General features: G+C 52.2%; 1 protein-coding gene across 1 annotated transcript; it reads right to left on the bottom strand.

Annotated features, from left to right (window-relative positions):
- Positions 1-4,400: 4,400 nt before the first annotated feature.
- Positions 4,401-12,204, bottom strand: MYMK (myomaker, myoblast fusion factor). Its single transcript, XM_051807447.1, is given in 6 exon segments — positions 4,401-4,554; positions 5,583-5,699; positions 6,562-6,710; positions 9,206-9,320; positions 11,757-12,017; positions 12,019-12,204. Coding segments are annotated over 6 exon segments (975 nt in total). The 3' UTR covers positions 4,401-4,407.
- Between the last annotated feature and the right edge of the window lie 274 nt (positions 12,205-12,478).

The raw sequence follows: 12,478 nt of genomic DNA, 5'->3' as shown, positions 1-12,478 counted from the left end.
GTTAGGCTGCTCTGCACCCACACAGGAGGTACCACTTTACTGACTCCTGTAGTTGTGTCTGCCCTAACTCCACCCTGTGCTGCTTCAGAGAAGCACCAGCCATGGAAAATCCCACCCTGTACTTCCCATGTGTCTCCTGACTCTTCAGAAGAGCAGAAGATCTTCTTTGTACACCCAAAAAGGGTGTTTATTGGGGCTGGGATAGCTGGAAAGGAGCTGAGAGATACCAAGTGGTCCCAAATAAGTGCTTGAGTTGCTCCATCTCTCCTTTTCTCCAGGCTGATGGACAAGGATGGTTTCTCATTGTGCATCTGCACCATGTCCCAGGGTTGTGGAGCCCCAGGTCTGTGTGGGACATTGGTGGAGACTCCCCTTTTCTCCTGGAGACCTATTTTATCCCTGTCACAGGACACAGACATCTCCTGCACATCAGAACCAGACGGTGAAGGAGGATCTCAGGGCAAGGCCCCTCCCTGGGACTCCCCAAAGAGCTCCTGCCCCTACCACCACTCTTGAATTTTCAGGGGAATCTTTGGTTTCTTTGGGAATTCCAGGGAGGAGGAAGGACTTCTCTGATATTCCTGGTGGATGCATCTCCTTGGGTTGTCCATCACTGCTCCTGATGAGCTCCATGTGCCTCAGGATGGAGCAACAGCACTTTCTGATGGGATAGCACCACCATGGCCTGCAGGCATCAAAGTGGTTAAAGGGAAAATCATAACTCCACAGTCTGAGTTAACCTGGCCAGGCTCACAACTTGAACATGCATGGAGGAACAGCAGTGTGAGGGTGAGGAGGGAAAACCAGCATGTGGAAAAAAACCCCTGAAGCCGTCTTTCAAAATCACATGGTGATTGATAAGGCATTTTCTGGAGTGCCCCATGCAGCTGGCAGCAGAAACCAGGCTTTAATGTTTGGGTCTGGCTAGTTTTTCACTTTCTGCAGCCAAAGGGATCTGGATCAAGTTTGCCTGGAAGATTAGCTGGCACTGAGCCCTACTAGACATCTCTGGAAGCCTCCCCTCCAGCACGAGTAGGTCCTAATTCCCCTCTCAGCCAACCCTGCTGTAGGCAAGCGTGGGGGAACTTGTGTCCCCTGGAGGGGACAATCCCACCAGCCCTCTCCCCTCTGGCACGCTGGGTCCCTGCTCCTCCTGCAGTGGGAGAGCTGGGAGAGTGCAGAGGTGAGTGAGAGCCCAGAGGATCACTGCCACCCTGCTCCCTGCACAGTGGAGGTGATGCCCCACAGCCCGAGGGGTGGGATGGCAGCAGGAGCCTCGGCACCAGCACCCAGCTGTTGTGGCTTTGCATCAACCCTCGCCTGGGGACACATGTCCTTCATGTGGTCTGTCCTGCTGCTGGAACTGGGTTGGGAAATGGGGTTCCTGAGAGCCCCCCGAGCAGGACAGGCCTCCCCCCTGCCAGCTCCAGGACAGATGTGCCCCAGCCGCTGCACACCGGATTTGGGACCGGCTGCGGTGTCCGGCCACATCTGAGCCACCAGCTCGGGGGCAGAGCTGGCAGGGGATGGAGGCATGGGAAGAGATGCCATGCAATGCCATCCTCAGGGGGTCAGTGGGCACCCCATGCTGACCCAGACACAAAGCAAATGGCATTTTGTGCCTGGGGAAGCCTGGCAGAGCAGGGGAGGCTGGTGGGCTCTGCCGCCCTGGGCGCTGCTCTGCCGCTGCTCTGGGAGCAGATGCCGATGCCTCCGGAGCGGAAAGCCCGGTCCCTCCCCTCTCATTCCTTTTTTCCTTTTTTTCTGTCTTCTTTTTCTTCCCCCCCCCCCCCCCTCTCCGGCTGATCTTAAAGAAACCCGGGCGGTTTGGGCTTCGTGAAACCCAAATGCCTTTTGCAGCATCAAGCCCGGATCCCATAAGTAATATCCCAGCGCTGGAGAATAAGACAGTATATGAAATAGACGGGGAGCTATAAAGACGCTTTAAAAGGGGCAATAAAAGTTTTGGGTTTCATATCGTCTTACCAAAGAAGAGAATAACAGAGAAGCAGGAAATTTCAGTAGCAGACATGACAAAGGTCACAGCACTCAGACTGCACCTTAGACGAAAACACCTACTCTTATGAAAACAGCCAGAATTTTTGGCAGGGGCTCAAGAGCTCTTACAGGCAAAGCTCTCGGCAGCGCTAAAAGGTTACAAGAGACTGTTTTGTCTACGTTGCTGTAGATGTTTATAATATTTCCCCGCATCGGTGTTGCAGGGGATATCCTGCCTGGGATAGCAAATTCAGCCCCTGCACCTTCCTCCCGGTGCCAGGGTGCCGGGTGCTGCCACCAGCACGGGGCTGATGCTGTGACAGGGACCCTGCAGATGTGCCCAGGTGTGTTTCTGTCCCAAGGCTGGGTGCTGGTACTGCACTGGGGTGCAAAGGGATGGATAGTTGTCACAGTCGGAGCAGCACATCAGCAGGGAGAGGGGACAAAGCAAACCTTGCCTGGGATTTTGCTGTATGCAATACACTTCTGGGGATTATTTGGTGTAACACCTGAGTACAGGTGGGAGCAGGAGCTTTCATTTACTCAGTTGGTCCTCAGGTAATATGGCCTCATTCTTTACGTGGGGTTTTCCCACCTTTGGTCCCTCCTGCTCAGCCCCAGTCAGGTGTTAGGATCACCCAGTGCCCTCCTCGCAGCGCTGGACCCACACAAGGCTCTCCCCACGCCCACACTGCCCGTGCCCCCCAGGGCTTGCTGCAGGGCTGTGCATGTCACTGCGGTCCAGGAGGGAACAAACAGTCCCAAAATGAACCGTGGGGGTCAGGGTACCTCTGATCAGTGGATACAGCAAGTAGCCCAGGGTATGTGGAGCGATGGAGGCTGCTGGCACTGCTGGTCTGGCTCCTGGGCAGTGTCAGCACTGAGTATTTGTGGGATGATGAACACCCAGAGATGTGCTCGGGTGGCTCAGCCAGAGCCAGCAGGGCTGTGGGATGCCCATGTGGATGACCCCTTGGGAAGCAGCACCCTCAGAGGCAGCTCTTGCAGTCTGAATTAGGAGTCAGGGCACTTGAGACTGTTTTTTGGGCACACCCTGAGCAGTCCTCACATGTCAAAGCACTCCAATAGCGTGAAAGCAATGGGGAAAGCCTTGCATGCAAACCCTTAGAGCATCTTGTAAATGTGCTGGGGGCTGGATGCTGGAAAGGAGCGGTGTGCTGTGTTGGTTTAGGTGCTGGGGAACCCTTTGAAAGCCTTTGCTAGCACTGCTAGCACTACCTCTGTGTGCAGCTGCATCAGCTGTGCCACCACTTGCCAGTGACTCTTGGATGCTTGGGGGTTCATAATTCATTTGTATTTTTGTTGGAAGCCCATTCAGTTTTGGTTGTTGCCCCGTCGCAGGAAGTTGCTCTGATGAATGACTGGGGTGGATTTCTCTTCCAGGGGAACCCAGGCTTAATGTGGGCTTTCTGTGGACATCACTGTATATCAATACTGCTCTAATTGTCCATGACATATAGTCTTGGCATTTTTCCCAGACAGTCTAAATAAATCATACACTTCTGCTATAGTAAATAGTCTGTTAGAGGAGATGTTATAGGCTTACAGCTCTCCCCATCCCTCCAGGAGCTTCTTTTCTCTGCCTCTAATTTTCCATGTACTTTCCATATCAATGAGGCACCTGCTGCCTGTGCCTGCAGGTCTGTAAGGACAAAGTGCCCAATGTTGCAGGTCCCTCCAGGCTGGGGGGAGGCTGTGGTGGCTGTGCCCAGAGCCCTGCTTTGGAATTGGCATCTGCCCTGGGCTGAGCTGAGTGGAGCTGGAAAGCTTCCTGCCCTGCTTAAGAAACGCTGGCATTGCACACTTGCAAAGTCTGTGTTAGTATATATTATTTACATCAAGAGAATGCATAAATAGAATAGTCAATATCTCACAAAAATACAGGTTCTGTTAATTGGGTGTTGCAAATGAAGCTTTGTGTGCTCAGGCTGGGAAAACCTGCACAGGGGGGACAACTTGGGTCCTCCCAGGTCAGTGCAAGGGACAGCCCAGGAGGTGACATAGCCCAGGAGTGCAGGGGTCTCCTGGGACAGGGGACAGGTCACAGTTGCAGCCCAGATGAGTGCTCCTCCAGGGAGAAGTATGGATATGTACCAAACTGGAAGTGCAACCTCTGCTAGGGCTGATAGTGGAAAGGTGAATCACAGAATGGTTTTAGTTGGAAGGGACCTTAAAAGTCCATCTCACTTCAACCCTCCTGCCACAGGCAGGGACGCTTTCCACTAGGCCAGGTTTCTCAGGGAAGAAAATCCCAGGGTGGGCACAGAGCTGGTGGGAAAAGACACCAGTATGCCAGAGGAAGATGCAGCAGGCAGGTATTTTCCTTTTGGCTGAACAACTCCATTGCCCCAGGAGTAGAAACACGAGTGCCTGGCTTGCCCGGGGGGCTCAGACACAGCAGCAGAGCGTGGAGCAGTCGAGCCTGGCGGGGGTCCCGGCGCTCCCAGCCTTCTTGTTCTCCTTGGGCAGCAGCAGCACGAAGGCCATGGCCAAGGCACAGTGGTAGAAGCTGTGCACGTAGGTGTAATCCCACTCCTGCAAGCGGGAAGAGCGTTAGCAAGATGTGGGAACAGCGGCACTTGCGGGGGGGGGGGGGGAGAGCTCATGTAGGTGCACGACACTAAAGTTCTACAAGTAGCCGAAAGGAAAGGAATAAAAAGAAATATTCCTGAACCTTCTGCCTCTCTTCGCCATCAGGGAAGGAAGGATTTCCAGTTTAAAAAAAAAAAAAAAAAAAAGCAAAAAAGGCAAAGTGGATTTAACACGTTCTAATTTGCACATTTCCCAATTCTTGAATGAAGTGTTTCATTACCCCGCGAAGGACGCGGCGGCGGGGCCGGGCGGCGCGGGGAGGCGGCCTCTGCTAAGTGACATTTTTATGTTCTGCTAGAATTTGCAATTACTAAAATGCTTTGAAAAATAATCCTGGGGGACGGCCGCGGGGTTGTATCTCGCAGCTCCCAAAGCACAGAGCAGCCGTAACGGCGGGGCCGAGCGCAGGCAGCTGTGTCGGGGGGTTATCGCCTGCCCCGCGCGGGACAGACGGACAGGACGGACAGGCTGGCCGGCGGCGGGACCAAAGGGATATAAACACAGCATCGAGTGCCCCTGGGAGTCAACTGAGAGTCTTTTCTTTGGCCTGAGCCAGCTCTGGATCCGGCCATGCCTGGGTTGTATCCAGTCCCTCTGCGAGGTGTCCTTAAGTCACCCATGCCCAGTTTCCAAAAAATCTCGCTTGCACTTGACAAAGCCATTTTGAGGACCACGGATGTCTGGAGAAAACGTGTCCTATGTCCTTGTGGTTCACTTAAGGGGGAAAAAATAGAGTGAGCATCACCCTGCATGACACTTGCTGTTGCACCTGTCCCTAAGGGACCAGGGGGTGGGGTGGGGACAGGCATGGAGGGACCCTCGTCACTGCATGCCAGCCCTGGAGCCCCACACCCGAGCTGGGTTCTGTCCAAGGCTGATGCAGTCCAGCAGTGCAAAGGGGGAAGTCTCCTATCTTGGTAATGTCCCTTACACCTTGTAAAGCCAGGGAGAGTGAGTGTGCAAACAGGTACCTCAAAGAAGAACCTCAACATCAGCGCTAATGCCCCGAAACAGAAGCCAGGACCGATCTGTTGGGTGTAGACACTCTTGTCTGGATAGAGCCCTTTCTTCTCTTTCATCTTCTGTAGCTGGAAGGAAGGAGAGAGCACACCAAGTGTATTTACCTGGATTTGGCTGGCTGCTCCACATCCCAAAGGCCCTATGGATGCTGAGATAAAACCACTCAAAGCCCACTGACCAGCTCCCCCAGGCTATGAGATCTGCCCGTGGGCTACAATGAGCCCTCCCGCCTCATTCCTCATAATAAAACTGTTTTTTTTAATATTCAGCCCCAAACCCAGCTCAGGGAGTGTGCGCCCTCACAAACCCAGTCTCTGGGAGAGCAGATCACAGCAGAGCATCTGAGGACTGGGGGATGCACGGTGGTCCCATGCTTGGTCTCCTTCTTGCCCACCCCCTCCCCATGGTGGTGGCTTTTTTTAGCTGCTGGCTGGGCAGTTAGATGGGCTTAGCAACCATTTATAGCTGGGACTTGCATCACAGTATTTCTATGATGCTTGGCAGCATTTTCCTGCAGTTTTTATCCCATCTCTCCTTGCCCACTCCTGCTTCCCCACCTCATGCCTGACTGTCCCAGCTGGATTCAGGCAGACTGCAGGCGGATTCCTTCCCACTTTATCACCGTGTTTTATCCACATCTTCCCCTGGCTCCAGGGCAGTTTACCAGACCCCTCTGCCTCTGAGTAGCTGTAAAAACTCCATAAATACGTTCCTGCTGATTAGAAACGCAGGGACGGGAGATGTGGTGGATTGCTCAGACCGATTGAATCTGGCATTTATCACACGGGCTGCTCGCTGTCTGCCTCTCTCTGGAAGGAGAACTGCTGCTTAATCACCTCCGTGGCCTGTGCTGCGAGAGCTGGATCTGGAGGAGGAAGCTGCTGGCCATCCATGCAGGGCTCAGCCCCCTCCCTGCCCTGCCCCACGTACCCATTTCACAGTGATCACCAGCACCGCTGTCCCGATGGGCCCTGAGTAGACGCCGTAGCCCCAGCGGTCGTGGTAGATCCTCACGGCGATGGTGAGGACGCCGAACATGATGAAGGTCGATCGCTTTGGCTCGTCGAACTCTGCCAGGGCTGAGGGCACCGAGCACAGGGAGCATCAGCTCGCACCCCCCCCCTTTTCCAGCTGCTCCCTAAAGCCTTACTGGGATCTGCCCCACCCGCCCTGGGGACCCTCAGCTCTGTGTCTGTCTGGTTTGCCCTTCTCGTGCCACACAGCCGGGGAAACTGAGGCACGTAAGGGCAGAGTGAACCATCCTGAGGCAGCTGAGTGGTGGGTTTAGTAGCTGATTTTTGGGTTTTATTTTAGTGTTGCGTATGGAAGCTTAAAGGAGACTTCCCACCCAGAGAAGTTGTGGATGTTGCATCCCTGGAAGTGTTCAAGGCCAGGTTGGACAGGGCTTGAAGAAACCTGGTTTAGTGGAAGGTGTCCCTGCCCATGGAAGGGCAGTTGGAACGAGATGAGTTTTAAGGTCCCTTCCAACCCAAACCACTCTGTGATTCCGTGATTTCCCTTTCCTGCCTCTACATCAGAGGTGGATTGTAAGGCACTTGCACCCAGCGATCCTGCAATCAGGTCTTGAGTTCATCCTACATCTCCCACCCTCCCAAGCTTGCTGGGTCACCCCAGCACAGCCTCCATCCCACCACTCCAGTGGGACCGTGTGATGGGGTCCAGGCTGCCCAACCATGCCGGCACCTGCCTGAGGTTCGCAAGCTGGAAGTCGCCAGCGTGAGTAAATTATTAGAGGCTTTTGTTTAGCACAGAATGGGGTAATAACTGATAAAAGTTATGGATCCCAGTGGGCTCCATGCTTTTCCAGCTTGCACAGCTGTGTTATGGCTGTCCTGGATTTGCATTCCGGGAAGCTTGCCCGAGGGTCTGCGTCCGCACATGTGCGCTCGGGCTTTACAAGCCACAGTGAGAGGCTTCCCTGGGCTTCAGTCACCACACCTTCCATGTCCTTGGATCGTGGTTTTATAGGGAGTTTGGCTAAGGGATAATGTCCGCATTTTAATCTCTGTTGTTTCCCAGCGGGTCAATATTTTAAACGTTGCAGTCCAGGATTTGTATCTTTTTTGCAGGGTTTTTGAATGCAGTAATGAAGCAATCAAGTTGAATTTTGCTGCAAGGAGCCAAAGTGTCTGGATCAGTTCTGACCTACCCTGACACTGCTGTTATCCACTGGAAATGCCCTTTGGAGGTGATTTGCCTCGTTGCCTTTTCTAGCTGATCAGAGAGAGCACTGAGGTGCCATGAGCAGTGTGGGAACCCACCTTGGGACTCACATTTTGGGGGGACAGAGCCATTCCTAAGGTTAATGTTTTCCCCACTCATTTTTCCCTGCGTGGAAGGTTTGTCCTGTCACATGCACTGGAAGGGGAATGCTGCTGCCTGTGGCAAAGGGTGGGCTCTGCTTGTGGTGGGTTCAGGGGCTGTAGGAATTCCCATCCCAGCAGGAGATCCTGCACCATCCCTGGAGTCCTGAGGGGCAGAGGGGAAAGTCCTGTGGGCATTTTGGGGTTGTACATTAGAGTGCTAACCCCAGCTCAGCAAGTCTGCATGTCAGTCTGGAGTGGGGACTGGCTAGAGATGGTCCAAATTGTTGAGCAAAGCATTTGCTGTTGGACACATCTCTCTCCCCTTCCCCTGCCCTGTTCTTCTGCCAGCAATACTCACATCCTTCCAAAAATCTTTGTGACAAAGTGTGTAAATAGTAGGTCTGGGGTTTTGTCCTTTAGTTCTGTCACTTTTTTTCCCCCCATTTCTATTATGCTTTGTTTCAGTGGCAAATGAGTAACAAAATAAGGAAAAAGAAAGTGAAATGAGTGTGAGAAAAGGAAAACTGAGTAACAGGGCAAGGAGTGGGATTTCTAATAAAAAGGAAGTGAAACAAATTTCTGCTTTTTCTAAGCAGATCTAATATTTCCCGTCAGCCCAGACTAGGCTTTGATAAATTAGGAAGATATATTTGTTTTGACCCTTTGATTCTCATGCTACCAAGGGAAGTGGCAGATTCTGCATTTCTTCGTGCCCCCAAGTCAGACAAGACAAGCTGGTGGGCCCATTATGGGGAAAATGAGAGAAAATGGGAAATTCCGAGGTTTCAAACTAAGTCATCACATAGTCTTGTCCTGCCTTGAACTGAAGTACAAGGCTGCCAAACTGTTACTGTAATTTGAAGTAAATAATTCTGCTGTTGTAAGGACGTGCACAAGAGCTGGTGCAGACAGAGGAACACCCAACTAACACAAACACCAGGTGCCACAGCTCTGTTTATAAGTGCAAAACTCCCCCAGCCACCACTCAGGACAGTTTTGTGTGTGTCTGGACCCCACTGAATGCAGTGACTTTCCAAGGTATTAATGATCTAAAACCAGATTAATCCATAGCACAGGCTGGCTTCCCTAAAGGACAATCTCAGGGCTAAGTCCTGCAGATGGAAGCTCAAAGGCAGCAGCTTTCCTGAGGATAGTACCCACTAATTGTCCCACCAGCAGTCCTGACAAACCCTGCCCTTCCTGCCAGTGCTGGTGCTCTGCAGGAGCCACGACAGCCCAGTGCTTACCCATCAGGGACACCCAGATGGACAGGGCTGTCCCATAGATGCTGAAGTACTCCAGGATGTCGTAGCGCATGAAGCACAGCACTGATAAGCCGGGGCCATCACATACGTGGTAAAACTATTAAAAAAAAAAAAAAAAAAAGAAAGAAAAAAAGGATTAGAAAACTGGTCCCTTACCCAACAGACCAGCATGAGTAAAGGCTCTTATTAACTGGTTTGAAATACTGTGGCTGTTGGGAGGATGGCCAGCCAGGACAGAACAGTGTCAAATGCACCAGGGTCACTGATATGCAGTAATGAATATATTTGGGAGATAATGTCACCGTTCCCAATTGCAGATTACCCAAGAATCAGCATTCTTCTCTCTTAGTACAAACTAAGACAGGCTTTAATTTGCCTCTTGGTCTGTGCCAGAATTTGCAATCTGATGACCAAGCTGCTTTGAGCCGAGCCCCAGGCACTGGGGGACGTCCTCTCCAGCAGGAGGACTCTGGGGTTATGGTTCTAATTGCGAAAGATTCTTGTAAAACAATTCAGAATGAGTGTCCTGATGAAATGTGTATGGATGCCAGGTCACTGTCCAGGTTAAACAGGGTTTATACAGCCAGAGTCTGAATGCTGGGGAATTCACTCATTAGTGCATTCCCTTAAAAGCTTCTGGTTCCTGCCCATTAGCTCATTGATTAGGTTATTTGCAAAAAAACCCCATTGTCATGCAACACAAACGCAAACCTGAGCCAAGAGAAATTTTCCAGTGCAATCAGAGGAATGCTCCCAGTGTTTGCCTGGTGCTTGCCTTTTCCTCCCTCCCAGCTCTCAACCCTGCAAGTTTTCTAGTGGCAGCACCAGCGTGCTCTGCTGTTTCTGAAGAAGTCCCTTCTCTGCTTGGCAGGACGCCCTTGGAACGATCCTCGCTGTCACGGCCCAGTGGGGATGCTGATATTATTTATAATGGGAACTGCTGCGAGTCCTTTGGCTCGCTGCAGCTTCTAGAAAAGATTGCACCACAGCAGTAATTCTTTTCTCTGTTTGAGATTGGGCTCAGGGAGTCTGGAGACAGGGGGAAGAAAGGGTGGAAGACAAAGAGCGTGTTTCTGGCCGGCGTCGCGGCACTTGTCTGCGATGGACATATGCTTTCACTGCTCTGGCGAGGTCTCCTGGGGGAGGAGGAGTGGGATGCTACAAGAAAGGCTACAGCAGCAGCTGCTGCCCTTCCTACCCCCCTCCCGACACTGGCAGCTGCCTCCCCTTCTTTCCCTTCCTTCCCTTCCCCGTGCACAGATATTTTGCCTCTTCCATCTCTTCGGTGAGGACCTGTTCCACCTCCTGTTGAAACACGTGCCAATTTTCCTATTGACTTCTCGGGGAGGTGGAGCAGACACAAGCCCCGTGCAAAATGAAACTGTAGATGTCTGGCTTCCCTGGGGAGCTGGTGTGGGGGGAAGGGGGCTCGGGGATGTTTTTATTTTAACTGGTCCTGTAGTTTTTATAGAACTGGCAGAATTTCTCCCCCTGCACCGTGCTTTAATTGGAGGCTCAGATGGTGGATCCTTAGGAATAAGAGGCCAACCTTGTTCAGAGCCCTGCTGCTGTGAAAGAGCTTTTCACACCAGGAATATCCTTTACCTACTGCCTGCCTCAGCTGCTTCGTGCAAGGGATGTGCCAACCCTCATGAGATGCCCTGAGATGGAAGGGAGTTAGAGGTAAATGCAATATCAGTTGGGTTGCTGAGCTATTTTCTTCATATTCTATAGCAGAGCATTGCCATGGAGTTAAATAGGAGATTTTTCCTAGTGGGAATACTGCTTTGGGTGCTCCACTGGTGTTTATATGGAGTCACTTAGCAGGAATGCAAAGCACAGGGCAGTGCACTGCTGGGAGCAGGAATAGGAATATTTTGTATATGTACAGACAACTGACTTTCTCCACTCATTATTTTCACACAAAGCAAGGCCAGGCAACTCAGAGCCTGGTGAAACACAGGTTTCAAAACACTCAACCCAGGTGAAGGGTTAATAATTATTTTTCTTGCTAGCTCAGCAGCATGTTTTAGTCTCTCCTTTCCCAGTGCAGAAACTCCCCTGACTCCAGCATTGCTCCCATCCCCAGCTGGCAGTTGCAAAATCAATAATTCAACTACTATGTGCTTTTGGCTAAAATGACAGAAGCATAGCAAGAGATTCTGGATGCAATTTAAAGCCCAAATTCAGCATGGCCACTTACCAGCTGTAAAACAAAGAGAAAAGCCTGCTCCAAAGCATTGCAAATCAGTCAAGGCTCTTTGCACCCAGACCCTGTCCCTGACTTCACAACCATAAAACACCACTAAATCTGTGTAAGGCCACCCCGTAGGACACCCTAAACTAAAGAATCAGATGATCAGCACCACACGTGGTGGGAAATAACCGAAAATGGATATTCTGGGGGTTGCACTCACTGGTGTTGGGTGAGATCAACCACCCTTCCCAGTGGGGTCCTGATGCAGGGGGTATTTGGGGGGGGGATAAAACATGCCAGGGGGGTGAGAGGGGAGCGTATATAGGGACATCTTACCGCCACGAAGAACATGGTGAAGAAGTAAACCATGGCTTCCATGTGGAAGCGCCGCTTGGCCGCGATGCTGATGGTGGGGAGGAAGACCAAGGTGCTGAGGGTGGGCAGAAGGAGCTTGGCCACCAGTGAACCCATGGGTGCCTTTGTGGGACGGAGCCTCCCGGGACAGGGTCTCTGTGAGCTGGACAGGGATGGTGGAGAAAACAGCCGTGTCGAGTGTGCTTTAAAATTTAAATGCCCTGCGTGGCCGGGAGGGCTGTGGGCAGGGAACAGCTGCCACCACCACAGCCACCCCCTTCGCTCCTGTCTCATCCCAAATTCCTGACGCAGCCGGCGGCTCCCGGCAGCAGATGCTCTGTGTCCCCGAAATCATCCTGGTTGTTTCTAAAGGAGCCAAGGGGAATGTTGTCCTTGCACGCCTCGTGCTGGGTGTTGGACCTGGGCACATGGTGGGTGAGGACTGCGGGTTTGCCTGCTCCTATGGGGACACCCCACCTCTGCATCCTGTGCTGAGCCTGGGTCAGTGCTGTTGGAACAGCCCCACAGGGAAAAACCACCCTCTTTCATCACAAAAGGAAGTGGAGGAGCAGGCACTGATCTCTCTGGTGACCAGCAATAGGACCCAGAGGAATGGCTGGAGCTGTGTCAGGGGAGGTTTAAGTTGGATATTAGGAAAAGGTTCTTCCTCCAGAGGGTGGTGGGGCACTGAACAGGCTCCCCAG

The sequence above is a fragment of the Manacus candei genome, unplaced genomic scaffold (genome assembly GCF_025592945.1).
Source record: "Manacus candei isolate 608988 ecotype Guabito, Panama unplaced genomic scaffold, ASM2559294v1 h1tg000071l, whole genome shotgun sequence".
Lineage (NCBI taxonomy): Eukaryota > Metazoa > Chordata > Aves > Passeriformes > Pipridae > Manacus > Manacus candei.
Note: the sequence above shows the minus strand (reverse complement) of the source record. Positions and strands in the feature narration are given on the sequence as shown.